Below are 27,255 nucleotides of genomic sequence, written 5' to 3' on the forward strand. Positions count from 1 at the left end.
AATAATGGCATCAGGACTTTATGAGCAGCCCGTGGCTGGAAAGGAAACCACAACTAATTCCATGTAATATCAACTGCACAAATTTAGAATAACATCAATTACCTAGCTCGCTAGGTAGGTAATACCCCATCGGCCGTCAGCGACTTTCGTCAGTCGCCTAAATCCGCAATCCTCGTTGTCCTGCTCATCCCATCAGGCGTCCCGGGAAAAGATTCCTTAGCGAATCTCAACGACGGCCATCTCCTGAGCTCTCCACGAAATGCCTACATTCTCGGGATACAGATGTCTGAGAGGACCACCCGCTGCTATCAGCTGAAGACTCAAATTGCGGCTCAAGGTGGAGTCTCACCTCAGCCACTGAAAGACCGCCACGAGTTGATACTGGAACACTTTGAAAGCGGCGAGCGTACCGCCTGTAAGGCTGTCTAGGTCCTTCGACTCGTTGTGGAAACGACATCCAATCCCACCAAACCTAAGTGTCTCTTGATCTGCGCTCTACAGGCACCCCGTCGGAGATGCCTCCCATCGCCGTCCACGCAGGGATAATTGGTGCTGGTATGGGAGGGCTTGCTGCGGCTATTGCACTGCGTCGAGGAGGAGTCAAAGTCACGATTCTCGAGGCGGCAACCGAACTTGGCGAGATTGGAGCCGGCATCCATATGTTTTCCAACGTCTCTAAGTATCTCATCCGCTGGGGTGTGGACGAGATCATCGGCGAGAACTTGGTTCAGGTGGATGAAGTGCGGACATGGGGTGTCAACGGCGAGGTGGTGACGAGAGTCGATCCCAAACGAGTCCACAAGCTCACTGGCTTTCCTCACCTGATCGCTCGCCGAGACCATTTACATGCTGGTCTTACAGAATCCGCGCGCCGACATGGAGTCGAGATCATTGTCGGAGCTCGGGTCCAGGAGCTCAAATACGCGGAAAAGTCGGCGACCGTCACCACGACTAAGGGAATCTCTTACACGTTCGACCTCGTGATCGGCTGCGATGGCATCAAATCAACCATCCGACAACATCTCTTTCCAGAAGTCAAGCCTCGCGCCCCATCCAAAGTTGCCGCCTACCGCGGAGTGCTTACTTACGAGGAGATCAGAACCAAGGCTCCTGAAGCGGCATCCATTTTGACCAACACAATGGATATGTGGACGGGGCCGAATGGCTATATAATGACGTACCCACTCTCCGGTGGCAAAGAGCTAAACGTCGTCACTTCGTTCTGCAAAGACTACTACGTTGAGAAGATGGAGGAAGTCGACATTGACGAGTTCAGAGGCTACTACAAGGACTACAGCCCAGCGATCCAATCTATCATCAAATTGGTCAACTACACGCAGCGATGGCCCCTTCTTGTCATGCCTCTAATGGACCGGTGGTCGAACGAGGCCAGAAACGTGGTTCTACTGGGCGACGCGGCTCATTGCATGCAGAACCACGTGGGACAGGGAGCAGCCACAGCGATTGAGGATGGCGTCTTCCTAGGTCGTGTGCTGAGTGAAGTTGTGCGCGGGGCGCTCACCGTTCCCGAAGCCGTGTCCATCTACGAGCAGAAACGGATACCCAGAGCATGGACCAAACAACAAGTATCTCTTGTCTCTGGTGAGTTGAACATGTGCTCTGATGCCGAGGACCTGCTCAAGCGGAACGCGTCATCCCTACCGGAAGCGCATGGCCTCGAGAAGAACGGTGAAGTCATGGGACAATTCCCGCCTCTTCCGCCAGAGTATCGATCGTGGCAGATGTTTGATTCGCCCGAGAGCGTGCCCGGGATCTTCTACTATGATGCTGAAGGCGATGCCGATAACGCAGTGTGCGAGTTCTTGCAGGCGAGGGATCGAGAGGCTGGCAAGGTGGATGAATTGACCATGGTAAGTGAGGCGCTCAGGAAGAAGTGGTGGGCAGCCGTCGATTTCAATGGCATTGGCTGAAAAACATATATGGGTTCACGGTCGAACGACAAGAATCTCAAGGACGGGAGAGACGACCTAGGTATCTTCTCCGCTGGCTCGACAGCGTGGGAGTTCAGCTTTCTTCCTCCAGCGGAAATCAATGATTGGGAGGTTTGAACCCAGAAGCCATAGGGCCAACCATGCCCACCTACAGCCTCTGAGAGCTCATCCAGAAACTGTGCCGGTGACCAACTGTGCCACCCTACGACTCCAACGTATCCCAAGACCCACTTAACTCCCTGCAATGCTCAGAGTTCGGCTGGCACTTTTCAGTGGAAATGGAATGACAAGCTGGTGCAGACTCAAGGACGATAGGGAGCTCAAGTAGTCGACGGCGGAATATACAGAATAGACCGTCACCAGCTGCAAAAAGGACCTCGAAGAACTATGAAATAGCTTCAATCCATAATCCCATACCTAGGTAACAAGTCCCGTCGGGAGGTAAATACTGTCACCATCTCTATTAGGTACCTAGGTAGAGACGGCGGCCGGAAAATCCAGCGAGGCACACACCACCTGCAGGCTGATTCGCCGCGAGCCTTGGTATTATACCTACCTACCCTCGCTCTCTACCTGGCAAGCCGACTTCAAAAATAAATAGCACAAGTCTTAGGAGAAGAGAGGACAGTAGTAGCAAAGTAGAAGGGATTAACTATTAGCTATTAGGTTATCTTCACTTATAGAGTGCATTCTATCTACTCTTGAGCACAGCGGGATCCTTATACTTATTACTAGATACTAGCTATCGCTAATTAGGTGGTCCCCTGGTCGTTATTCAGCACTGAGTATCAGACTGTGCCATTTAGTTCTGAAGTCGGCGTGCTACCTAGTAGGTACCTGGCGAGGCTGGGTACCAAGTGGTTTAATTCAGGCCGAATGTGTCTGCTGGACCCATCAAAACGATGCAGACCAGCATCCTTCAATGACACGCGACCGTTATTCCTTCACGAGAAGATTGCAGAGGTTGCATGCTTGCATCTCATGGATTCTCGTATCTTAGACTTTGTGGCACGCGACTTGTATCCTGGAGCCCCTGAGAAGAAGCCTCTCTCGGTTACGCGACACGGAAACCCTCCTGATCCTTGTCCATGCCACCGGCGACACGAACCAAACCTGTTCATCTAGACGGCATGCTCTTTCGTTAGAGAGGAAATACACAATTGCTTTTCGAGTCTTGAATGGTATAGAGCCATATGAACAATTTATTAGGATCTTGCTATGATCATTTCTGAACGAACATTCCCTGAAACCGGTGGGTGGAGATACTGCGACGCCCGGTCACGACGCACGAGTCACAACATGGGGCTCAGCCACCTCGAGATCTCTTCATGTCGTGAGTGGTAAGGCTCGAAACGGACGGAAAGACAAGGTTCCGATCGACTACTGAGGAGAGGAAACGAAGGCATGTGAACTTTGAACACTCTGAGAAATGCGCGTCACTGACGCGGGCGAGAGTTTTATCCTCGTATTATTCACCCTTGATTTGGTAGAACCCCGTGAAACCCCTCAGGTCAATGGGCGGTGCTCAGCCCGGACAAGTGGTTTAGCTGAATCAAGCATAAACGAGGTCGCTAGTAGTTTGCACACTTGGCGAGGCGAAGGCAAGCAAGAATCCAATTGCCTATATCAATGAGGCGAAGAGACACAAGCGAGAGAGCTTTGAGGACCTGGTACTAGTCATCCACCAGTGTAGAACATCTAGTCGTATTACTGTATCGTATCTTCCCTCTCCTCCTTCCTCCTTTTTGGTCGAGAGTCTGCACAGTAAATTGTCTTCTGTGAGTGTGGGCTGACACCGATAGTCGTCGGCTTGGTTCGACCAACAGCTTCTCGCAGATAGCCGCTAGCGAGCGGCCGAGTCAGCCTGTTGCTCTGTTGCTCTGTTGCTCTGACCTCTTGGGTGCCTCTTCGGCGCGCACTGGCGACCACTGGCGACCTCCAGGTCTGGCTTACAGGCACCCACGCCCACCCACGGGCACTGACAGGCCTAGTGACCCTGTGCATCTTGAGGGGCAGACCCCAAAACATCCAATCGGGCGGCATATCCAGCCCTTACTCCACTGAGCCCACTCACTCCTCCCAATAACCCAACGAGCCTGCACACTGCACGAGAACCCAGAGACTGCAAACCTACTCCGTCCTACAGACCGCAGAACTTCAGAATTGCACTCCATTGACCTCTACCAACACCCCCAGAAAGTCCTTCTTACCTTCGATTGAGGCAGATTCATGTGTAACAAGGTCGTCGCCATTTCTGCTCTCTATATTCCTCCGCCGACAACCACTGCCTAGCCTCCTCTCCGTTTGCCCACGTTTTGTCGCAGCATCCGAATATGCAGAGCCTGCCCGCCTTGCTGTGCTCTGAAAGGCAACATTTGGCGCTTCAGATCCTCTTCGAGAGTCGGTAAACCACCGGTGCAATGTCAGCCTCGCGCAGGGGAACACAAGATTCGACGTCGCAAGGTGCTTCAGCCAAATCAGGCTCAGTCCTTGCCGCCGCCTTTCAATACACCGAACCGAGTCGGCCTTCCCACTCTGCCTCCCGTTCGAGATCATCAAGCGTCCATCACGCGGGCATGAGTGGCCTCTCGCCACGACGCCGCGCTCAGCAGGCTGCTATGAACAGCTATGTCGCCAGCACCGATCTGCCTCCACCTCCACCGCCTATCTTTGTCCGTGCCCTGTATAACTATGAAGCCGATGACCACACCAGCTTGAGCTTTCGCCAGGGAGATATAATCCAGGTCTTGACCCAGTTAGAGAGTGGCTGGTGGGATGGCGTGATCAACGACGTTCGGGGCTGGTTCCCTAGCAATTATACCGCCGAGATCACAAATCTGGACGAACTGAGCGAGGCCGGTCTGGGAGTCCATGATGAGAGTGAGACCGGGTCAGGCACCGAGGAAGACTATGATGAAGACGAGGAAGATTCAGACGCTCACACTCAAGATGAGGACTCGGACTTGCCGATCGAAGGTGGCCATTCCCAGGCTCAGGAAGAGGCGGCGTTTTGGGTTCCTCAGGCGACCCCGGATGGCCGATTGTTCTATTTCAACACACTCACTGGTGTCAGTACAATGGAATTGCCGTTGGAGACGCCAACAAGTTCGGATGAGAGCGGACCACGCGATCGAAACAATTTTCATGTACCGGAGCAAACAAGGCCACCGCCTGAGATGATGGCAGGAGGGTACGCGCACAATGAAGAAGACTACGATGGATCTGCCTCTGAGGCTGATGGCGAACAATCATTCCTGTCTTCACGCAAGAAAGGGTCCGGTTCTATGACATCCGCTAGCATCTCAACCTCAACCTCCATGGACTCCCTTAACGTAAGTTCAGCCAGACAACTTGGAAGCCAAGCACCCAACCTTTTTACCACCACCTTTGAGTCTCAGCTCAATATGTCAATGGCCCTGCCTCCTCTGGGCACCAGCTCGACTTCATTCGCCGTAGGGCTGCCTCCAAAACTGTCCAAATCTCCCACACCCCGATTTTTCCTCGACGACGGAGGTGTCACTGCTGTCACATGGAACACCTTGGTGGAGAATATGCGCACTGCAATTGAAGCCTATCGTCATGCGATCCGCGTCCGCGCGCGCGCAGACTATGTTCGAAGGGCAGAAGACATTTCCGATCATCTTCGCATGCTGCTCGCCGCAGGATCAGGGACTACGGATAATCACTCGGGAAACCCTTCCATCATATCGTCAAACAAGGCACTGTATCCTCACTTTCGGGAGATGATGTCCAAGTTCTCAAAACTCGTCCTGTCCTCACATATCGCCGCCGCCGACTGGCCAGGGCCTGACGCATTGCCAAAATGTCTGCAAGAAGCCGATGGTGTGATGAATGGGGTGTATGGCTATGTAGAGGTAGCCCGGCAGCAGAGAGGCGAAGAGATTCCGCGATTGTTCCCTGGCTTTATAATGGGCAGTACCGTCGGAGGGAGCTGGCGAGACAACAATATCGAAAGCCAAACAAACTTGGATGAGGTTTCGTTTATGGATTCCAATGATGAGATCGGCTACCGGCCATCCGAACCACTCGACGCGAACCTCCTTCGACGCATCGAAGATTCCAAGAAGAATTTATCAGCTGCGATCCGTCGTCTTGAGGAGGTTTTGGTACTCACCGAGAAGATCGTCACTCCTGCGCGGCTAGCTGCGATCGGAGATACGGTCTGTCAAGGAGCAGGACTGGTTCTCGAACAGTTTCGACCCTGGATCTCCCACGTCGAGTCTATCGACCTCTCCGTGCTGGGAAATGTGTTCCAGAAACCATCACTGGTGGATTTTGGATCGCAGAAGCAAAAGGCCTATGATTCGATTGGTGAATTGGTGGCAACTTGCCAGGCTGTCACTACGCCACTTCCGGACGAATGGGCTGAAGTTCGTAGCGAATCGCTGGATATTCGCATTAACAACGTGCGAACTGCTTGCCAGCAGCTTGACACTCACGTGGCCAATGTGGGCTACGCGTTGGAGCTATTGCTCCCTGCCACCTCCCTTAATCCAGCTATGGCTACTAACAAGCGGGAGAACCGCGTGACAGACGGAGGTGAAACCTATCAGACTCATCATCTTCGATCCGATTCGAAGCATGCTGCAAATCTGCGCCCTGCGCTGGCAGATGTCGGTCAGTCAAAGTCATACACGCTTGGTGAGGATCCAATGGCAGATAAACTGCGCCGACCACCAACCAAGGACAAAGCAAGGCAATTCTTTGGACAAATCCCGCCGGATTTGAATCCCGTCAAAGCCCCTGTTGAGCCAAGCTTCCCCGCGGACGAAGTCCCCTGGTATTTGCAGCTCGACCACGCGGACGAAGTTACTTATGATACCAAAAACGACCCTCCGCAAGTCAAAAGTGGCACGCTTACTGGCCTTGTCGAGCAACTTACTCGACATGATCGGCCGGATACGAACTTCACGACGACCTTCTTACTCACCTACCGTTCTTTCACGTCAGCTTCGGAGCTCTTTGAGCTTCTGGTGAGGCGGTTCAACCTTCAACCACCTGCCGGCTTAAATCGAGACGAGTATACCATTTGGGAAGAGCACAAGCAGAAGCCAGCGAGATTTCGAGTATTGAACATCCTCAAATCGTGGCTGGAGCAATATTGGATGGAGGCCGACGATGGCAATAGTCAAGCATTACTTGAACGAATGCTGGCTTTTGCGAACCGCACATATACCACGACAAAGATTCCGCTGGCAAAGGCTTTGACCACCATCATCGATCAGCGATTGAAAGGAGGAGAGGCGTTGTCCAAGAAGCTTGTGTTGACTCTCACTAATTCCGCCCCGGCTCCTATTCTACCCAAGAACATGAAGAAACTCAAATTTCTGGACATCGATCCTAAGGAATTTGCGCGGCAACTGACCATCATTGAATCGAAACTCTATGGCAAGATCAAGCCGGTAGAATGTCTGGCCAAGACATGGGAAAGGAAGAGCAAGTCGGACAGCAGCGATACTGCTCCCAATGTGCAAGCTCTCATTCTACACTCAAACCAGTTGACTAATTGGGTTTCTGCAATGATTTTGGCACAATCAGAGGTCAAGAAGAGAGTGGTTATCATCAAACATTTTGTGCTGATTGCCGAGGTGAGTTCGCCTGTTTTGACCATGTACCAGTACTAATGTGCTACACAGCAATGCCGCATATTGAACAATTTCTCGGCTGTAACAGCCATCATTTCAGCACTCGGCACTGCCCACATAGTCCGACTGAGTCGAACCTGGCAATCTGTCAACCCCAAGACAAACGCAATCCTCGAGTCCATGCGCAATCTGATAGCATCGTCGAAGAACTTTGCACTTTACCGCGAAACACTACGCCAGGCAACACCGCCGTGCATTCCCTTCTTGGGTGTCTATTTGACCGACTTGACGTTCATCGAGGATGGGATTCCGTCACTTACCAAGAACACAGAGTTGATCAATTTCGCCAAACGGACCAAGACTGCCGAAGTTATTAGAGACATTCAACAGTATCAGAATGTGCCTTATAGTCTCCATCCAGTTCCCGAATTGCAGGAGTGGATTTCCGAGAACATGAAGAATGCTGGTGACTCCCACGACGACATGTTCGCCCAGAGTCTCAAGGTTGAGCCACGCGAGCGAGAAGAAGAGAAAATTGCTCGGCTACTGTCCGAATCGGGATTCCTGTGAATTGAGCAATACACCAAGGCTGAATCCACTGTTACACTTTGCTTTTGTCCGGAACAAAGGTATGGTTTTCTCCGGGATGAGACAGCTTTGGCTATAGGGACGAGGTTAGCACCACGCCATGCAGCAGCAACTGGCATGCATGAGTGATGGGACACCCTCGTGGTGTGTGTTGCGTCCTGTGAGTTGGACGCCCGACGACATGAAATCAATCGGCGCATGGCCTGGGAATAATGTTGGCAAGCATATGGTGTTAGGACGAAGACATGTGGGATTGGATTTGGACGAGGAGATATGTGCCCACGTCAAGTTAACGAAGCTCTGCATGCTTGTGGGTATGGAAATCTGGCTGCATTGGGGATTCTGTTGTGCCTGTGAGAGTTGGAGTCTCTTTTCCTTGCCCCAGGACTGGCGGCGTCTTGTGGCTTTGCTGGAAGGGCGAGATTGGGGGTGCATGAACCAGTGATAGTCGGGATAATGGAGACCTGGAGAGGATCAATACAGAGGGCCATTCCCGTGGATTGGATATGGCTGGCTTTGTTTTTTTATTTTCTCTGTGTGCGCTCCAACTACTAGGTATCTCCATATCCCTCCGAAACGCGTGGATAGCTTTTCGTATAGATCAGATAACGCTCTATATAGCAAGCCTGTCGATATTCTCTTGCAAGGCTGCCGGCTCCTTTCCTGGATACGGCGGTTGATGGGCGTTTTTTGCCGATATAATAGCCAGATATCTACCTAGTACATGATACATCCACTCGTCGATACAGACAGACTGACAGGCCAGGCCATGTTCGTGCTTCTCCGCCTCGGCGACAACTCCGCACTCCTCACCACCAAACACCAAACACCACCTCCACCAACTACCAAATTCCAATGCATTTCTGACCCTCACTGACCCGCCATTTCCCTTACAATCTGACATCCCGAAGCCATTGTCCTTGTACATGCCTTCGCACTTTACTTCGACCTTCACAGCTCTTACACGCAGCTTCCTGCCCGCCGCCGCCGCGCGCAGACCTTGGACAACCAGTTCCCCGCACCGCTTCACCTCGCTCCCTGCGTCCCGACCACAGTTCAAGATCTCGGTACAGACGATACGCAGGATGTCATCCTCCGTCGCTGCCATGGGCAAACGCCTGTCGGGCAAGACCATCCTCGTCACGGGCGCCTCGTCCGGCATCGGCCGCAGCGTCGCGCAGGAGTTCGCCCGGACGTCGCCGCAGAACCTCAAGATCATCATCACCGCCCGCCGGGTCGAGACGCTCAAGCAAGTCGCCGCGGACATCAACAAGGAAGTCGGCGACGGCGTCAAGGTCTTGCCTGTCAAGTTGGACATTTCAAACCCGGCCGAGGTCGGCAGCTTTGTGGGAAACCTGCCCGAGGAGTTTAGGGATATCGATGTCCTGGTGAACAACGCGGGTCTGGTCAAGGGCGTGGATAAGGCGCCAGACATCAAAGCCGAGGATATGGAGGTCATGTTCGCCACGAATGTCACCGGCCTGATCAACATGACTCAGGCCGTCCTGCCCATCATGAAGGCGAAAAAGGGAGATAATGGAGAAGACGTCGGCGGTAGAGGGGACGTCATCATGATCGGCTCCATCGCAGGCAGGGAAGGTTACCCTGGCGGAAGTATCTACTGTGCGACCAAGGCCGCCGTGAGGACGTTCACAGACGCGCTGAGGAGGGAGTTGATTGCCACTCGGATACGAGTCATCGAGGTGGATCCAGGCCAGGTCGAGACTGTACGTCCCCCCCTTTTTCCTTATCCTTTCCTCCCCCAAAGTCCCCAGAAGGGCTCTCTTGATACGGAGACCAATGATACCTGACTGTCGCCATGAGCCTGCAGGAATTCTCCGTCGTCCGCTTCTACGGTGACAAGTCCAAAGCCGACGCAGTCTACAAGGGCGTGGAGCCCCTTACACCCGACGACATCGCAGAGATTGTTGTGTTTGCCGCCGGAAGGAGGGAAAATGTCGTGCTCGCGGACTCGTTGATCTTCCCGAACCATCAGGTCAGGCTCTACTCCCCCAACACGTTCAAGATATACTAATATGTGTGGGTCGTAGGCATCTGCAACAGTCATGCATAGAAAATCAACATAAGATAACAGACTACTCACCCCTTTTCCGTCCAGGCCGGTCACAGCGTCAGTGTTGTCGGCATGGAGGTAAGAAGGGGAAGAGCGTCCAGATGGGGGATCCCAAAAAGACACTTTTCCAATGTGTTCGAGAATCTGTTTCCGAACCCCAAGAGCCGTCACGGTAGGTAGTTAATTGAGGGGATATGGGGAGTCGATCCAGAACGCCTGCGGACTTGATGGCGCACAATGTACAGAATCTAAGAAATCATATAGACTGATACCATTTTCCAATGGAACAGGGAGAAGACGAAACAAAGTTTGTCTTTTACACTAGAGATAGAGAATATCCTGACCTGAGGGGGACGTGTGAAGGGACAAGTTTGTAGACTGGGCTTGTGTTCGCCTATATTGTTTTCTTTTTCGAACAGCTCGTCTGCATCCTTGCACATGGACGATGATCGTGCCTCCTCTCACAGGCCAAGCCACGATAGGCTGTAGGGCGCAAAAGAAAAGGCACAGTAGGAGCTATGTAAATCGTCCCAGCCAGCAGTCACCGTGGAGTCGTTTCCTTTTCCTTTTTTGAAGCACCAGACGAGGTCCAGATCCTAGTCGCTTATGAGGCTCAACGCACTCGAACAATTCTTGCCCTATCTGCTGGTTGTGTGATTATTGTTTCTTCCTCTGGACTGAAGAGCCTATCATTGTCCCCCACCTGTCATTGTGCAATAGATTTGCTGGAACTCTTGCCGCCTTTTGCGGAAGAACCGTCCTTGCGTTTCTTCAGGTGCTGGTGGTCAGCTCTCACTTGGGAGACTTTTTGACAATGTCAGTCTTCCAGGCCGTAGTTGGGGGAGTGCTTGACATACTTCTTCTGGGGCTAGATTCGAGGGCCTTTGTTGACGCATTATTGGGTGACTGGGGACGTGACAATTGCCGACGTTGGCGTTGGCGTTGGCGTTGGCGTTGGCGTCGGGTGGTTTTTCTGGATGGTCTGCGGCTGTGCTGCTGTTGCTGTTTGCTCTTTTCTTCCGTCTTTTTACATCCCTGGCCTTGGCCTCTGTTCTGGTTCTCCTGATCTCGCTGCTGGAATCCCAGCTCGACGTCGTTTCTCCCACTCTCATTGCTGGACATCGCCACCCCGAGGCTTTTGCGTCGCTGACGGTAGCTCGCACTTTGTTTCGGCTGCCTTGTCGTTTCGGGTGACCGCGACCGGCTCCGACATTCTTCTTTCTTGGGAATGCGAATGTGAGTTACTGGTTTGGGATCACCAGTCACTCCGAGAGCAGCCAGACGTTCTTCTTGCTCCTTAGACAGGCCAATCCCAGTCGCTTGATGTGGTGGAAAATTTTGATCCCCATCTTGATCGTCGGCTGCGGATGAGTTCGATTGGCGACGGTGGTAAGCTTCGGCCACGCTGTAGCGTGAAACGATGGCGTCCGCTTTGCGCTGGTAAAGCTCCTCAAATGCCACTATCGCTCCGTGAGTAGCAATGTCTGCAAAAGCCGGATCGTCCTTGACAGAGTGCCAGCGTTCGGTGTCGCGCACCGATTTGAAGTACGTGGCGTCTTTGGTATTGCGGAAATATTTCGAGACAATGACTGTTTGCTGTGATTCCATCCAGTCATTCTCTTCCATGGTTGCGCCGAAGGCTTGGATTCTTCGTTGGATCGGCGAGAGCTGTTTTACAGCCTCAAGGCTAAAATCATCGGCAAAGTTGAGCAATTGGAGTTCATCGTCCAAGGGGACATGGCCGGTCTCTGGGACATGGGAGACGGGTTGCCACAGGTGGGACGGATACTGAACAGGATGCATGGAAGATGCAGATACGGAACAGGTGACGCGAGGCGATGAGCTTGTCGCAAATTCTGGACCATCAGGGTCACTGCACTGCCATTGATTCCCAGAACATGAACTGCTAGACAAGTCGTAGCTCTGATCATATCGACATCCTGCTTCGAGGCGCATGACCTGTCCAGTGTACTGAACTCTTTGGCTTCGACAGGGAGTCCTTTTTTGGAAAACTGTCAACAGGTCGACTCGACCAAAGGAGGCGGGCGTCACTCACCAGCTACAACCAGCCTGGTAGCTGCCATACCCTTCGTAGGAGTTGATGTGGTTGCCTTCTTCACTGCGACTTTCTCTCAACACAGGGCTTCTGCCATTGCAGTAACTACCCGCGAGGCCGCTTGTGTTATTAACAGGCTCTGCCACCGCTTGATGCTGCCATGACAGTATCTTCTCGGGGGGATCGGGTCCCATCATGAGCCACGGGTGTGACAATGGGACAGCGACTGATGATTTCCTCCGCAAGACCAAGGCAAAGCGAAAAATAATATAACTAGCAAGCGGCAACGGATTTGGAGGGAAGAGCTTTGCAAGCTGAAGGAAAGGAAATCGAGAATCACCAACGAAGCGAGTGATGGGAGGGGAAGAAGTCGACTTGACAGTGCTTTGAGAGAAGTCTTGATCGTTGAGACGTAATAGGAAGTGAATGTCGTGGTGCATGGCAGGGAACAGAGAACAGAGAACAAAGAAGCAGAGGCAACCTCTGGCTTTCTATATTGTTGAAGCGGCCATCCACAGTGTACTGACGGAGGAACTTAGAGCTTGTGGAGACAAGTGCCACTTGCCATCCTGTGCTATACGCGAGAGAATTGACGCGCATGGGTTCTTGATCTACGAGGCGAAAGCTGCTTGTAACCGAGTTTTGACGGTTCATTGCAGGCTCCTTGGGGGTTGTGAACCAGCAGATGCCAGCGGCTGTGGAGACTTCGACCGAGAGAAAGGGCCGCATCTGTGGGAGTTATCAAGGTCAAGGTGCATAGGGACAATTGGGGATGGCCAGCGGTCAGTGCCTTGAGATACAGGATGAAGATGGTGGAAAGTGAAGTGGCAATGAAGTGAGCATATGAATTAGAAAGGAGAGTGTGGACAATTGCCCCTTTCAGAAAGCCGCGTGCCCGTTGCTGCTGCTGCTGCCGCCGCGGCGGCGGCGTCATCTTCACCCTACAACAACCTGGGTTCCTTGCAGCAACAAAAGCTGTACCAATTCCCTGGGCTCTTCCTTTCCCTCCACTCATGCCGCGTTCCTCATGTTCCATCACTCTGCAGCATTGCTAGCATTTCCCCGGAGTTGGGCATCATGATAGAGCGCAGCGACTCCTGCAACGTTTCAAAGAATTTGTCTTAAGCGCAGTCGCTTCAACCCTCCACTGCTTCCCACCCTGTGGCTGCAACAGTGGCAGGCCTGCATACCTTTTTGCAATGCCTGGTCTACCTGGTAGGTCTCCTGCTGTTCGTATAGACAGCACATCGCTGATGACGAAACGCTGCAGCCAGTATCGATCTCGATGAATGCATCGCGCAACTGTACAAGAAAAACCTTCTGGCCGAGTCCCTGATCGAGGCAATATGTGCAAAAGCAAAGGAGATGTTGATGAAGGAGAGCAATGTGGTCCACATATCGGCTCCTGTCACGGTCGTCGGCGACATCCATGGCCAATTCTTTGACATGCTGGAAATCTTCAAGATCGGTGGCTTTTGTCCAGATACCAATTACCTTTTCCTCGGTATGCGTGTCGCCTATGCAGTTCCATATCCTCTTTGCTAACCGGCCACGCAGGCGACTACGTAGACCGTGGTCTATTCAGCGTCGAGACGATTTCCCTTCTTGTTTGCTTAAAGTTAAGATACCCCCAGCGCGTCCATCTCATTCGAGGCAATCATGAATCACGAGGCGTCACGCAATCTTACGGCTTCTACACGGAGTGCGCACGAAAATACGGCAATGCAAATGTTTGGCACTATTTCACCGACATGTTCGATTTCCTTACCCTGAGCGTGGTCATCAACAACCAGATCTTCTGTGTTCACGGCGGCCTTTCTCCGTCCATTCACTCCATCGACCAAATCAAAATCATTGACAGATACCGAGAAATCCCCCACGAAGGACCCATGGCGGACTTGGTATGGTCAGACCCCGACCCGGAGCGAGATGAATTTTCGCTTTCGCCGAGAGGAGCTGGATATACCTTCGGGGGCGATGTGGTGAAGAAGTTCTTGCAAGTCAACAGCATGTCTCATATCCTTCGCGCCCATCAGCTGTGTCAGGAAGGCTATCAGGTCTTGTATGAAGACCGTCTGAGCACAGTCTGGAGTGCTCCGAACTATTGCTACCGTTGCGGGAATCTAGCGAGTGTTCTTGAAGTCAGTGATGCCGGCGACCGCTACTTCAATATCTTCGACGCGGCACCGGAGAATGATATACATCGAAACGAGCAGCAGCAGCAGCAGCAACAGACGCAGGGAAAAGATGGTCAAGGTTCTCACATTGAGTACTTTCTCTAGTGTTTGGATCATTTGGCTCGTTGGGTCATGTTGGAGTCTCCAATGCATCATGCACAGCACAAGCTCTCAAGCCAGTCGCAACGCATTCGTGGCCGATGTCGCTCTCAACTGCTGGGGGCTCGAAGGCACGGCCAGCAAGACGGCAGCTTCGGCTCAAAGCCGGATATGCTGGAAAAGAAGATTGGGCGCCCCGAAACGGACACCCCGATCACTTCCAGTCCTTGGCGATATCGAATGACCAGTCGAACTCGAGATGTGTACGGTTGTCGTCATCAGCAAACCTGGTACTTGCCTCGTAATGGCCACGAGCCAGCATGCCGGAAGGAGCCTCTTCTTCGGCGAAAACCTTCGTGTATGTGGGTGTGTTGGTGGTGTTGGGGGCAAAACTGCCAATCATCTCCTGGTCCTTGCTCACACGGATACCTTTTCGCTTGACAACTTGGATATACTTGAGACCAGAAAGCACCTCGTGGTGGACAGTGAAGACGGCCTTCATGCGGTACTTGGAGCCTTCCTTGATGGTGAAGGGGTGTTTGTTAAGAGTTTCGAGGGCTCCGGGTTGAGTTAGATCGATGATTATATCTGGTCGGCCTTCGACTTCCTTTGGCCTCTAGTCAGGCACCGTGAAAAAAGTGTGGATTTGGACAAGCTCACCAACGCAAGAGATTTAATGATGCATGTGCGAGGGTCGTTAGGGTCGCCAATTTGCGTGCCTCCGCCCAGGCCCAGTGATTCCTTGTATCGCTTCATGGCCTCGTCGTCCGCGTCTGAGGGGGATTGAGCAGGTTAGTGCATAGCCACAGAGTCAATTAAGAAGAGAACACAGGTCTCTGATGATGGCAACCGTCTCAAAGCCTTTTGTAATTTCCACACTCTTTGTCCTTCTTCTCTGCGTGATTATGACATGGCAGACACAAGCAACTCACCCAATTTCTGATATTCCTCCAACGTCTTCTTCTCCCCCACCTTGAACCCTGGTGTATGTTCGGCTTGGAGATCGTCCGCCATGTTCGTTGATATAAGACGATGTTGTCGATTCAAATTGTCCCGGTCACAGAAGTTGTTGTCGTTGAGTTCTTTGGAAGATTGTACGGCGAGTGGAAGAGAGTGTGGAGTGTTTGGAGGGGCAGCACATTTTGAAACCGTTTCAACTTTCAACGCTGACCTGAGCCTCAGCTGGAGGCTGGAGGCTGGAGCCAAAGGCGGTGGGCTTAGTGCTGCAGTGAGTGCAGTGAGTGCGGCGGGTGTGGCGGGTGTGGCGGTATGGCCGCAGAATATCACGCTAACTTGCAATTAGAAAAGCGCGTCGCGTTCACGTCACTTGCTCGCTGCTGCTCGAATGATTGATAAGTGTTAAAAGTGTTTCTCCGCGACTCACCCCATCCATCCGCTCCTCTGTCTGATTGTATTTCTCTCTTTGACGACAAGATCGTGAAGATGCCTGGACGCGTGGTTGACCAGCCCAAGAAGAGGGTTTTGATTGACACCACCAACACCCACAATGTCCTCAAATCCCCGCCGTCGGCGAAGAAGAGGAAACTCAACGGCAATGGTCCTCATGTCTCCTTCCACTCTTCGCAGCCCGGCTCGAATGGGTTCAAATCAAAGCTGGGCTCGTCCCAGCCGAAGAGCCAGTTCGAAACCGAAGTCCTCGAGAAGATGACACAGGACATTGCAGGCTTGAAGGAGAACAATTCGGAAAAAGACCAGCAGTGGGAGAGACCGAGTCTGGACGACTTCAACCCAGACTCCGACCCATTACGATTCCAGCAGATTGAGATCGAGGAAGGCACCTTGCCGGGGGGGAAGATTGCCCTCAAGATGTTCGGTGTATCAGAGGTTGGTTGACCACTTTGTTGAACCATCATTCGCTAACTACCACGCAGACTGGCCACTCCATCCTGCTCCATGTCACTGACTTCCTCCATTACCTCTATGTGGCAGCTCCCGTCAATTTTCAACGCTCAGACGTCGAAGGCTACAAAGCATACCTCGAAACCCAACTGGCACAGCATCAACCCATCATCCATTCCGTTCAGATGGTGCTTCGCGAAAACCTGTTTGGGTTCCAAGGCAATCAAAAGAGCCCCTATCTCAAGATTACAGTGACAGACCCCAAGTTTATCAACCGATTGCGGACCTCAATAGAGGATGGACATGCCAACTACAAAGGAATGTGGAAGGGCGTCGAAAGCAAAATTTTGACCTTCGACAACATTCAATATGTTCTTCGCTTTATGATTGATACCGGTGTCACTGGAATGTCGTGGGTTGAGGTCCCTCCGCAGAAGTACCACGTCCTCCCTCAGCATGAGCGGCAATCTAATTGCCAGATCGAGGCATTCTGTCACTACCGGGATCTGATCGCACATGGACACGACGGCGAATGGGCGAAAATGGCACCACTCCGAATCTTGTCCTTCGACATTGAATGCGCTGGTCGTAAAGGCGTCTTTCCCGAAGCCAATCAAGATCCCGTTATTCAAATTGCAAACGTGGTTACAAAATATGGCGAGTCGAAACCTTTTATCCGAAATGTCTTTGTGCTGGACACGTGCAGCCTGATTGTGAATACAAAGATCTATGAACATAAATCCGAGTCCGACATGCTCATGGCATGGAGAGACTTCCTAGAGGAAGTCGACCCGGATGTCATCATTGGCTACAATATTGCCAACTTTGACTTCCCCTACCTCCTTGACAGAGCAAAGCACCTCAAACTGACGAAATTTCCTTACTGGTCCCGGCTCAAGAGTGTGGCATCCCACGCTAAAGACACCAACTTCTCCAGCAAACAAATGGGTAATCGTGATACGAAAGCCACAAACACCAATGGACGAATTCAACTGGATCTGCTGCAGCTCGTTCAACGAGATCATCAACTTCGCAGCTACACTTTGAACTCTGTCTGTGCTCATTTCTTGGGCGAGCAGAAGGAGGACGTCCATCACACTATGATCACAGAACTATACAATGGGACTCCGGATTCGAGGAGACGATTGGCCGTCTACTGTCTGAAGGATGCCTACCTTCCACAACGGCTAATGGACAAACTTATGTGCCTCGTCAACTACACGGAAATGGCTAGAGTCACGGGGGTTCCTTTCAACTACCTTCTCGCTCGAGGGCAACAGGTGAAATTTATCAGCCAACTTTTCCGGAAGGCTTTAGAGCAGCAACTGGTCATCCCGAATCTGCGAAATGAAAGCACGGACGAGCAGTACGAAGGTGCCACGGTCATCGAGCCCATTCGAGGGTATTATGATGTACCGGTTGCAACTTTGGATTTTGCTTCCTTGTATCCTTCTATCATCCAGGCCCACAATTTGTGTTACACCACGCTGCTGAACAAGAGCATCATTGAGAAACTCAACCTCAAAAAGGACGAAGACTATATTCTCACCCCCAATGGAGATCTCTTCTGCACTGCCAAAGTTCGGAAAGGACTTCTTACTCAAATTCTGGAAGAGTTGCTTGGTGCACGAAAGCGAGCCAAAAAGGAACTTGCTGTGGAGACAGACCCATTCAAGAAGGCCGTGCTCAATGGCCGTCAACTTGCTCTCAAAGTGTCTGCAAATTCCGTCTACGGTATCACAGGTGCCACTGTTGGGAAATTGCCCTGTCTCGCTATTGCCTCCAGTACCACAGCTTATGGCCGTCAAATGATTGAAAAGACAAAGCACGAGGTCGAACAAAAGTACACAATGGCAAATGGCTACTCCCATGACGCCCAGGTCATCTACGGTGATACTGATTCAGTAATGGTCAAGTTTGGTGAGAAAGATCTTGCGAAGACCATGGAACTTGGAGAGGAAGCCGCCAACTTTGTCTCTGCCAAATTCATCAAACCAATCAAATTGGAATTCGAAAAAGTCTACTTCCCCTACTTGCTGATCAACAAGAAGCGATACGCAGGACTGTATTGGACGAATGCAGAGAAGCATGACAAGATGGACAGCAAAGGCATTGAGACTGTCCGTCGAGACAATTGTCGTCTTGTCCAAGTCGTCATTGAGACGGTCCTCAAGAAGATCTTGATTGATCGTGACCTAGAGGGCGCACAGGACTATGTCAAGGAGACCATTGCTAATCTTCTGCAAAACAAGATCGATCTTAGCATGCTGGTGATTACGAAGGCACTCAGCAAAAGCGACTACACTGCCAAACAAGCGCACGTGGAACTAGCCGAGCGGATGAAGAAACGTGACGCAGGCTCAGCCCCAGCACTGGGCGACCGCGTTGCGTATGTCATGGTGAAAGGCGCCAGCGGATCGAAGAATTACGAGAACTCAGAAGACCCGATATATGTGCTCGAAAACAATGTGCCCATCGACACAAAATATTATCTGGATAATCAACTCGCCAATCCTCTGGCAAGAATCTTCGAGCCTATCCTCGGTGAACGACGCGCTAATTCTCTGCTTGCGGGCGACCATACACGGTCCATCTCCGTTGCTGCCCCTACGCTCGGCGGACTGATGAAATTCGCCAAAAAGACGCAGACATGCATGGGCTGCAAGAAGCCTCTTGTCAACGCCCAAGAGTCCAAGGGCGCGGTGTGCGAAAACTGCCGTCCCCGAATAGGCGAGTTATACACCAAACAAATCAAAAAGGTTGGCGAGCTGGAAGTCAGGTTTGCGAGACTGTGGACGCAGTGCCAACGGTGCCAGGGGAGTATGCACTCCGAGGTGCTTTGCTCGAGCAGGGATTGTCCGATCTTCTATATGAGGATGAAAGCGAGAAAGGAGGTGGAGGAGTCAGGAAAGGAGCTGGCAAGATTCGATGCCGATGTGGGTGCAATTTGGTAGAGACAGGCGTGCTTGATGGAAGGTGCAGGAATTGGGGCGACATGTTCTGCTGGCCACTGGCGTTTACTGCTGTTGATTGGAATGAAAAGCCCTTTTCTCTGCACAAAGCTGCAGTCCCGTTGTTGGAGCGAACAGAAATACCGCCCGTATCCAGTGTTCCTGCTAGTCAGTATACTGCAGGGCATCTGAGACCAGTGTCTGCAGTTCTGGGCCACAATGCATTTAGAATCAGCATTTGACAGTACGTACAAGTACCTAGTAGTAATGGATGGATGCTTCCCTGCCTATTGCGTCGGAAGCATTAATTGATACAAGCACAGACATACACTGCGTTCTAGGGCATCGAGACGGGAGACAATATTATAGGACGACGCTTGGACTTATCATCTTAAGCACTGGAAAGACTCGTTTGATGGGGACTTGTGAGATGTATGTGAGCTCCGGTAGAGTCTGCGGTGAGTTCCAACCGATACTCGGTGCAGTGTTCAGTATAAACGCAGCCTTCAAAGCTGAATCCACTACAAACCCACTCCACTCATGTTCAGAGGTCAGGGTCATCATCAACCGACTGTAACCTGGACAAAGTACTCGTTCCCTCAAACTCATCCTGGTTCTGGTGCCTGGAATCGGCCTCCTCCGACATGACATCCCAATCAATCCCAGCCAATTCATCAGGTGTAAACCCGTGATTCGCTTTAAGAGCCTCTCTGCGTACCTGCATCGCCACAATCGCCACGCCTAGCGCGTTCCATACATCTTGATCTCTCTGGCTGAAATCCAATTCGGCAATGATGCGGAGTCGGTCGGGGTTGACGCTCGTCTTCACGCCGTCTCCTCGAAGTGAATGTCCGGTGAAGAGAGGTGAAGCTGTTTGCTTTGTTTGACTCTCCGATGTAGACGTCGGGGAGGAGCTGAGTGTGACAACGACAAGGACCGATGAGATAATCACGAAACCGATGAGGGTAGGTGACACCGCGTCATCGTCAACTACCCGGGTTTCCGCCGGGTTGCAGAGGCCTGGGCTACTGGTCTCGATGCTTGGATGAATATTATGAGCTCTTTGATGTCGCTGCGAAAGCCTTTGTAGCTTGTTCGCAATCTCCTCAAGAGTTTGTAGCGTGGATCGACCTTTCTTCCTTGCGACGACAACGTGGACTGGAATGTAGTTGGTCTTTGATGCTGGGCGAAGTCCGACGTCCGTCAAAGCCCAGTAGAGATACCTTTTCACGGACTGCTCGAGGATCCTTTCTCTTGATATTCCCGGACTGACGTGGGTTCTGTCTCGAATGTCATGACCAGCCTCGAAGAGTCGACGGAGAGCGTGGCTCGCCCTGAACTGATTGTCTCGGATGTTTTGGATGAGTGGCGGGTCTACCGAGTTCTCGTGGGCAAAAACACTGATGGGTAATGTGTCAAAGTCGATCATCCAGTTCTGAGGAAGGAGGGCTTCGAAACCCCGGTAGGCGAGGTGGAAAAATAACTCGCGTTCTGTCTGGGACCAGAGCCCTGAGTTGGCAGGTAAAGTCACCGCAGCAGCATGGCGTCTCGCTTCCTCCATCGCGTCGGCATCTAATGAATCCCCCTTTCGCCGTGCCAATGCAGATGACACGAACGAGATGGAATCATCTTCATAGATTGTCATATGTGAGTCCTGCACGGCATTAGTGTCGACACGCCGTGTGAGCACAGGCGTCGTCCGATTGCGAGGAGTTGCTGGAGGCGGCATCAAGGTCCGGTCCAGCTCCGCCTTCGTCCTGTTCCCTTTGCTGAACACGGAAGGGCTCTGATCCAAATCCATCTCATTTGGGTACGGTATGAAAGCGTCCCGGTCCCTGCTTAACGCGCGTTTCTTGGTAGTCGGCCCCGAGTGATGCTCTTCTGTAGCCTTCCTTTTGCCCTTGCCGTAATCGACAGAGTCATAGGATCCTGCACGCATTTCAGGACTCGGGGTATAGCCTGGGTCATCTCGTTGGGCTGGGGTTTGGGGGTTGTCAGAACGGGACAGAGCAGCCCTTGGCGAACTCAGCAGACCCGAAAGGTATCGGAAGGGAGAAGCAAAGGCTGATCTGGCCATGATCGCTAAGGAGCGCTGTCGAAGATTTCGAAGGACGTTGTGAAGGTCGTGTGAGATAGAGAGGGAGCGCGACAATGAGCTGGCGGTGAGGAGCAGCTACCTAGTGACCAGAACCGAAATGAATCGAGTGGTGGATGTTGTCTGCTAGCCGAAGGCCTGTAGAGGACGGACGCCAGGGCGGATGAGTCGCCGCAGCCCAAACATGGAGGGCATGACTGAAGAGGAAGAGTCTGTTGCGATGGCCGTTTGCCGGACGCGGCGACCTAGGATCAGCCTGGGCTTTGTTCTTTGGTGTGAAGTGGTAGCAGCGTATCTGCGTACCTAGTATCTGCTTGCATGAAAGTTGGAAACAGGCAACTGGACGGTTTCAGGTTGACGACGTTTGGCATGCGTGAGTGTGATTGGTTGGTCGAGACACGCTGGGCGGGTCACGGGATGTAGCCTCGCCGTATCAGGACTAGCGTATCTCAGAGGTGAGACGCAGTCACGTGTCAGCCTGATTCCTTTTTGGGAACCCGCTGTGCCTGTTGTCCATACCATAGAGGTACCTTGGTAATTAACCTCACTCACTTTCTGTCAAGCTGCTAAAACATTGCCTACATGGACGCAGCTGAGCATGATCTTGATGCAAAGCTCTACAAGGCTTCAGGCACCCTCCTTACCGAATTCCAACAGAACCTCCCTCTGCTGTTAAAACACAGCGGGACAAATCCCCCAAGACGCCGTCTTCGAGTCCTCGACTCGAAATGCGAGAAGCTATGTCGACTGGTCTGCCTCCATAATTGTGTAGGTCCTTGATCGGATAGCTAACTCTCTATCAGCTTGACCGTTTTCAGGAATGGCCTCAATTGCTTGACCCATATCTTTCCACACTGATCCAGCTTCTGACCAATGCCTTTATTGGCTACCTCGCAGAGTCCAGTGATCAGTATGGCCCAACGCAACGGCGCGGTGCAGCTGGCGTCTCTCCTCTGCCCCGAGCGATATGCAAGATCCTGTACTCTTTCTGCAAGGTCAGGGGCTACAAAGTCATTGTTCGCTTGCTCAATAATGAGCCTAGATACTTGGCTCCCATGCTGTCTGCTTTCACAGCTTGGAATACACCCTCCAAGGGCATGACCTGGGAAGAGCGATACATCATGCTTCTATGGCTTTCTCATCTGATGCTTGCGCCCTTCGAGCTGGCCACTATGTCTGTCAGCAACACGGTCACCGCCCTTCCTGGTGACCTTGGTAACCTTCCTGGCATCGCCGGCGATGTCATTTCAATTGCCTTCGAACAATTGGAAAGCTCGGGCAAGGAGCGCGAGGCTGCACGTGTGCTGCTGGTGCGATTGAGCTTACGGAGAGACATGCAAGCCCATAATCTGCCCGAGAAGCTTGTGCACTATGCCTCCCAAAAGCTACTTCATGATCCTGATATTGCCAGCTTGAGTCCCTACAAAGCTTTGGGCCTGTTGTCGCTTCTTTACGGCATCACAAACTCAGGCTCGGATAGTGAAGTTTCTTCTTATCTTGAGAACGTCTTCACTTCTATATTGCAGATTGCCACGGCTGAAAGCAGCCACTTTGCAGCCATCAGAGATTCCGCCCCTGCGCGGAAATGGATTTTGAAAATTTTGCGGGCCGTTTTGCTGCATGCGATCTCCTTGGCTTCGAAGCATCCTTCTCTGCAACGAAAGAGCCTGAACACCGTGCTTGAGGAGAGTATACAATATTTCCTCGATGCCCTCAGCGACAAAGATACGCCAGTCCGAATGGCTGCGGCCAAGGCGTTGAGTGTCGTGACCCTAAGGCTAGATTCTGACATGTCGTCACAAGTCGTGGAAGCCGTCTTGGGGTGTCTCGAAGAAAACGTGCTGTTGGAAGATCCTCACAGTCATAAGCTCATGGCGATAACCGACAGAACTATCGCTGACCCCGAAAGGATGAAGAGAGTCATAACTGCAGTCGACCCATTGAGATGGCATGGTCTGATGCTAACCCTCTCGCACTTACTGTTCCGCCGGTCTCCTCCGCCTCAAATGCTCTCAGAGATCATCCGGGCCTTGCTCCTGGGATTGGACTTTGAACAGAGGTCCAACGTTGGGACTTCAATTGGGGTCAGCGTGCGGGATGCCGCATGCTTTGGTCTCTGGGGTCTGGCCCGAAAATACAGCACTTCAGATTTGGACCCCGTTCCATTCTTGGACTATGTTGAACCAAGCGAGACAGAGTGCCAGAGTGTCCTACAGTTGATAGCCGTCAGACTGACCCTCTCGGCCTGCCTCGATCCTTCAGGTAACATTCGCCGAGGGTCATCAGCGGCACTACAAGAGCTAATCGGTCGGCATCCCGATACAATCACCAATGGTATTTCGGTGGTCCAAGTTGTTGACTACCATGCTGTTGCACGGCTCTCCCGAGCTATGATTGAGGTCGCCTCAGAGGCCGCTGCTCTTGGTGGTGTCTATCACAGAGCCCTACTGGAGGCTCTGAGAGAATGGCGAGGTGTACGTGCTGCCGATGTCAATCAGCGTCGCTGGGCTGCTTCGACCATTCAATTTCTCACAGAATCTCTTCCCGCGTCGGAAATCTCTTCCTTCGCGGAAGGCATCATTCGTCAACTTCTCAATTTAAAGCCAGTCAACATGGGCAGTACTGCAGCAGCCAGGCACGGACTGCTCCTCGGGTTCGCCTCTGCAGTTGGCTCTCTTACAAAGCTTGAGCCTGAGACAGCATTGCGTTGGCTTGAGAGGGACGGGAATAAGGCCCTTGAGTTGAAGATGTTAACCGGGAAGATTGAGGGCCGCATAACATCGGATATCGAACTTGTGATGGAAGGAATCGCTACGCTCATTTCTGAAATCAGCAAATGCTGCGCAATGACAAAACCAACCCCAGCGCCTGTGCTGCAATCATGGATTTCCGCAGCTGCTGGAGTTCTCGATCATTGCACAACAGCAGCGACGAGGGAAATTGCTGTCCAAACGAGTGCTGAAGCATTCGTGGAGCTGTTCAAGGTCCTCCCACTCTCCGCGGATGGCACAATGATTGAAGGGTGGCTCGAAGGTAAACGACAAACATCTGCAGCTTCTACAAGCAAAGGGCGCCTCAAGACGCTCAGTTTGATCTACGGATATTTGGCTCAGATAGGGTTTGATCAAGGAACTCGTCAAAAAATCATGTCGTACACGATGGATATCGTCCAGGGACCATACAAAATCGAGACAAGAGTTGATGCCATGGAGGCTCTGGGCGTCATACTGGCCAGCGAAATCCCGAAGATCAACACAGAGATGACAAGCCGACTATACACAGTTTTCCAATGTGGTTTGACGGACTACACCAATGACCAGCGAGGGGATATCGGTTCAACTCTTCGACTGCAGACACTCGAGACTGTCGACATCTATCGGACCCAACTTGGCTCTCGCGAAGAAGCTAGCACGATCTCCAAAGACGTGTTGCCACTTGTTGTGAAGTTGGCAGCAGAGAAGCTAGCCAATGTCCGGTTCCGCGCGTGGAAATGCCTGGAAAGCCGTTGGAGAACGGATAGGTCCTTTCCACCCCTTCAGAATACTTTCCACTATTCCACCGACGTCTCATCCGTCACATACTTCCAGCAACTGATGGAACTAATATGCATATCCTGGGCGCAAAGAGCTCTCATCCTTGGACTTGTTTCATCGGCAACGGCCGGCGCAGAAGACCTTTGTCGTGCTGCCAGTAATGCGTTTGCCCTGCACGTGCAGTCTGTCGACGCGAAGACAAAGGCAACGCTTGTTGAGACAGTTTCGATCGTCGTTGTTGAAGAGCTTGCGCTAAAGGCTCAAGAAGATGACCGCCAGGTTCTCCCCTTGCTTGACTTTCTCTGTTTCATCATCGATCAGAATCTATACGCTCTCGACTCGAGCAACCGTTCCGATAACACTAATTTGGATTTGTGGACTGTGATGCAAAAAGTCCACGGCCCTGGGTCAAGCCTCCAGAGGATTGAAGCTTCTCTGAATGTCTACTCGAGGATGTTGGGTATCGATGCTTATCGTGCCAGGGCGCTGGATAAATTGACCCGACAGCTGCTCCATCGCTGGCCAAAGGTATCTTCCATCTCCTCCTCTGTGGTCCACGAGTTGACTAACGTGTAAGATTCGCAATATTGCGGCCGACTTTCTGTACGTTGACTACCCCAGCCAGAAACTGGCCTTTTGCGATTGGAACGATCCGGTGAGCAAAATAAAGCCCATCGTCCTCGAAATCCGAAAACAGGTTGGTGCAGCCGGAGTGGGCGCCACCAGGTCAGAAGCCTGAAGATGTCGGAATGGGTGAGCTGGCAAATTGCCATAGCAACTAGTTATCCAATCCACGCGTCTTCATGCATCGAGCAACGGCATCTTTGACTGATTTTTCACTGTACTGCTCCCAAATATCGTACAAACTGATCAATTCCTGGGTGCCCTCAATCATTTGTTCAATATTGATGCCGGACTCGACCAAGAATTTCATGGTATTCTGTATCTTCTCATTCTCTTTGCTGAAACTTACTGCCTTTTCTTTGTCTGCCGACTGCTGCAAAGCTGGGTCGTTCTGACTGAGAGACGGTGTTTTCCCATTGAGATTGTTGCTGCTTTGAGCGGCTATCTGGTTGGACATCTGCAGATTGCCCAGGACGTTACTGAAAGGGGTGGACAGGCTCTGGCGACCGCCGACTCCAAGAGACGAAAAGTGGCTGGACTCCGGGTTTGAAAGGGCCTCGTGGGGCAAAGGACGTAGCGTGCCGGCAGCCTTGACAGAGGGCCAAAATACCACAGCAAGAAACATTGCAATAACGGCAATAAGATGTGGAGGACACGTCAGTGGTAGATCGGTCATGTAGCTGTCGTTGATGATGGACCAAGCCAGGCCAAGTTCATCATTGGTCAACTTGAGCTCTTGATTCTCCTTTAACGCGATCAAGGAGCGGTAGGGGTGCCAGACAATTAGTTGTGAGCGCATCTCTGAGATGAGGCAGAATTCCATCTCCCCAAGCCTCGATACATCGCCCGGTACGAATTCGGGCCACGCCTGGCGCGCTTCAGCCGCGACAAGGCGGATGTGATGGGGTGACTCCTCGGTTTTAGAGGCAAGGTAGAAAGCTGTTGCGACAAGCAGGTAGAGGTTGACGTGTTGCATCGGGTTGGTAAGGAAATAGCGCTGCATGTAAACCATGGCAGTGGCAACGCATTGCTGGCGGAATTGCAGCCTCTTGCCCAGCTGTAAGATTTTGTCTCTCAGGAAGATGAACATCAGTCTTCTGTCAGGATAGGGCCATTGCTCAATGACTTTGAAGTTCTGTTTCTCCAGCTCATCGCGGATCTCGAGCAACTTTTCAGGGGTGAATGTCCAGAACTTGCGTTGGGTCGAGACCCAGTAGTTAGCCGCCATGCTCGACGACGGTGTTGAGTGCCATGAACCTCGTCAAGGACCGACACTGCGTTAATTTTCGCGGCAAAAATCTACCAGAGTATGCGGGAGGTTCTTGTCACCATTATCCTTGGCTTATATTGGTATTTCGCAAGCTTAGCAGAAGGTCAGAGGTTGGAAAGAACGTTTAGTTTAGCAGTTGAGGTTGAGAGGTGGCTTGGCAAGGCTGAACGAGGCTGGCCAGTGGCCATCACACACGCCTTAGGCGCTTGGGGGCGAGGGGGGGGCAAAGGGGGGCTTCTCGGGCGGCGGGCCTTTGGTGGTTCAGGCTTAAAGTTCCGTCGTCAGTGGCGCTGGTGGTGGTGCTAGCTACAGAGCCAGTTAAGAAGAACCCCACAGCACGTCACCCTCCCGAGTCTTCATGCACACCTCA

At 52.1% G+C, this 27,255-nt stretch overlaps 10 protein-coding genes across 10 annotated transcripts; 6 read left to right on the forward strand and 4 right to left on the reverse strand.

Annotated features, from left to right (window-relative positions):
• Positions 1-515: 515 nt before the first annotated feature.
• Z520_11846 (uncharacterized protein) lies at positions 516-1,931 on the forward strand (the record flags this gene model as incomplete). The annotated part of the gene is made up of 1 exon (XM_016782334.1): positions 516-1,931. One exon carries the CDS (start codon positions 516-518, stop codon positions 1,929-1,931), a length of 1,416 nt encoding a protein of 471 aa, XP_016626495.1.
• A 2,441-nt stretch (positions 1,932-4,372) lies between these two features.
• Z520_11847 (uncharacterized protein) lies at positions 4,373-8,128 on the forward strand (the record flags this gene model as incomplete). Its single annotated transcript, XM_016782335.1, has 2 exons — positions 4,373-7,561; positions 7,610-8,128. The coding sequence occupies 2 exons, from the start codon at positions 4,373-4,375 to the stop codon at positions 8,126-8,128; spliced, it is 3,708 nt and encodes a 1,235-aa protein (XP_016626496.1).
• A 944-nt stretch (positions 8,129-9,072) lies between these two features.
• Positions 9,073-10,181, forward strand: Z520_11848 (uncharacterized protein; the record flags this gene model as incomplete). Its single annotated transcript, XM_016782336.1, has 2 exons — positions 9,073-9,873; positions 9,978-10,181. The coding sequence occupies 2 exons, from the start codon at positions 9,073-9,075 to the stop codon at positions 10,179-10,181; spliced, it is 1,005 nt and encodes a 334-aa protein (XP_016626497.1).
• A 745-nt stretch (positions 10,182-10,926) lies between these two features.
• On the reverse strand, positions 10,927-12,023 carry Z520_11849 (uncharacterized protein; the record flags this gene model as incomplete). The annotated part of the gene is made up of 2 exons (XM_016782337.1): positions 10,927-11,024; positions 11,078-12,023. 2 exons carry the CDS (start codon positions 12,021-12,023, stop codon positions 10,927-10,929), a joined length of 1,044 nt encoding a protein of 347 aa, XP_016626498.1.
• A 1,452-nt stretch (positions 12,024-13,475) lies between these two features.
• On the forward strand, positions 13,476-14,558 carry Z520_11850 (uncharacterized protein; the record flags this gene model as incomplete). The annotated part of the gene is made up of 3 exons (XM_016782338.1): positions 13,476-13,491; positions 13,547-13,780; positions 13,834-14,558. The coding sequence occupies 3 exons, from the start codon at positions 13,476-13,478 to the stop codon at positions 14,556-14,558; spliced, it is 975 nt and encodes a 324-aa protein (XP_016626499.1).
• A 208-nt stretch (positions 14,559-14,766) lies between these two features.
• On the reverse strand, positions 14,767-15,566 carry Z520_11851 (uncharacterized protein; the record flags this gene model as incomplete). The annotated part of the gene is made up of 3 exons (XM_016782339.1): positions 14,767-15,159; positions 15,213-15,325; positions 15,485-15,566. The coding sequence occupies 3 exons, from the start codon at positions 15,564-15,566 to the stop codon at positions 14,767-14,769; spliced, it is 588 nt and encodes a 195-aa protein (XP_016626500.1).
• A 429-nt stretch (positions 15,567-15,995) lies between these two features.
• On the forward strand, positions 15,996-19,366 carry Z520_11852 (uncharacterized protein; the record flags this gene model as incomplete). The annotated part of the gene is made up of 2 exons (XM_016782340.1): positions 15,996-16,397; positions 16,445-19,366. 2 exons carry the CDS (start codon positions 15,996-15,998, stop codon positions 19,364-19,366), a joined length of 3,324 nt encoding a protein of 1,107 aa, XP_016626501.1.
• A 541-nt stretch (positions 19,367-19,907) lies between these two features.
• Z520_11853 (uncharacterized protein) lies at positions 19,908-21,440 on the reverse strand (the record flags this gene model as incomplete). The annotated part of the gene is made up of 1 exon (XM_016782341.1): positions 19,908-21,440. One exon carries the CDS (start codon positions 21,438-21,440, stop codon positions 19,908-19,910), a length of 1,533 nt encoding a protein of 510 aa, XP_016626502.1.
• Positions 21,441-22,040: 600 nt separating this feature from the next.
• Z520_11854 (uncharacterized protein) lies at positions 22,041-25,730 on the forward strand (the record flags this gene model as incomplete). Its single annotated transcript, XM_016782342.1, has 3 exons — positions 22,041-22,208; positions 22,262-25,519; positions 25,569-25,730. The coding sequence occupies 3 exons, from the start codon at positions 22,041-22,043 to the stop codon at positions 25,728-25,730; spliced, it is 3,588 nt and encodes a 1,195-aa protein (XP_016626503.1).
• Positions 25,731-25,769: 39 nt separating this feature from the next.
• Positions 25,770-26,843, reverse strand: Z520_11855 (uncharacterized protein; the record flags this gene model as incomplete). The annotated part of the gene is made up of 1 exon (XM_016782343.1): positions 25,770-26,843. One exon carries the CDS (start codon positions 26,841-26,843, stop codon positions 25,770-25,772), a length of 1,074 nt encoding a protein of 357 aa, XP_016626504.1.
• Positions 26,844-27,255: the final 412 nt, after the last annotated feature.

The sequence above is a fragment of the Fonsecaea multimorphosa genome, assembly GCF_000836435.1.
Source record: "Fonsecaea multimorphosa CBS 102226 unplaced genomic scaffold supercont1.44, whole genome shotgun sequence".
NCBI classification, from domain to species: domain Eukaryota; kingdom Fungi; phylum Ascomycota; class Eurotiomycetes; order Chaetothyriales; family Herpotrichiellaceae; genus Fonsecaea; species Fonsecaea multimorphosa.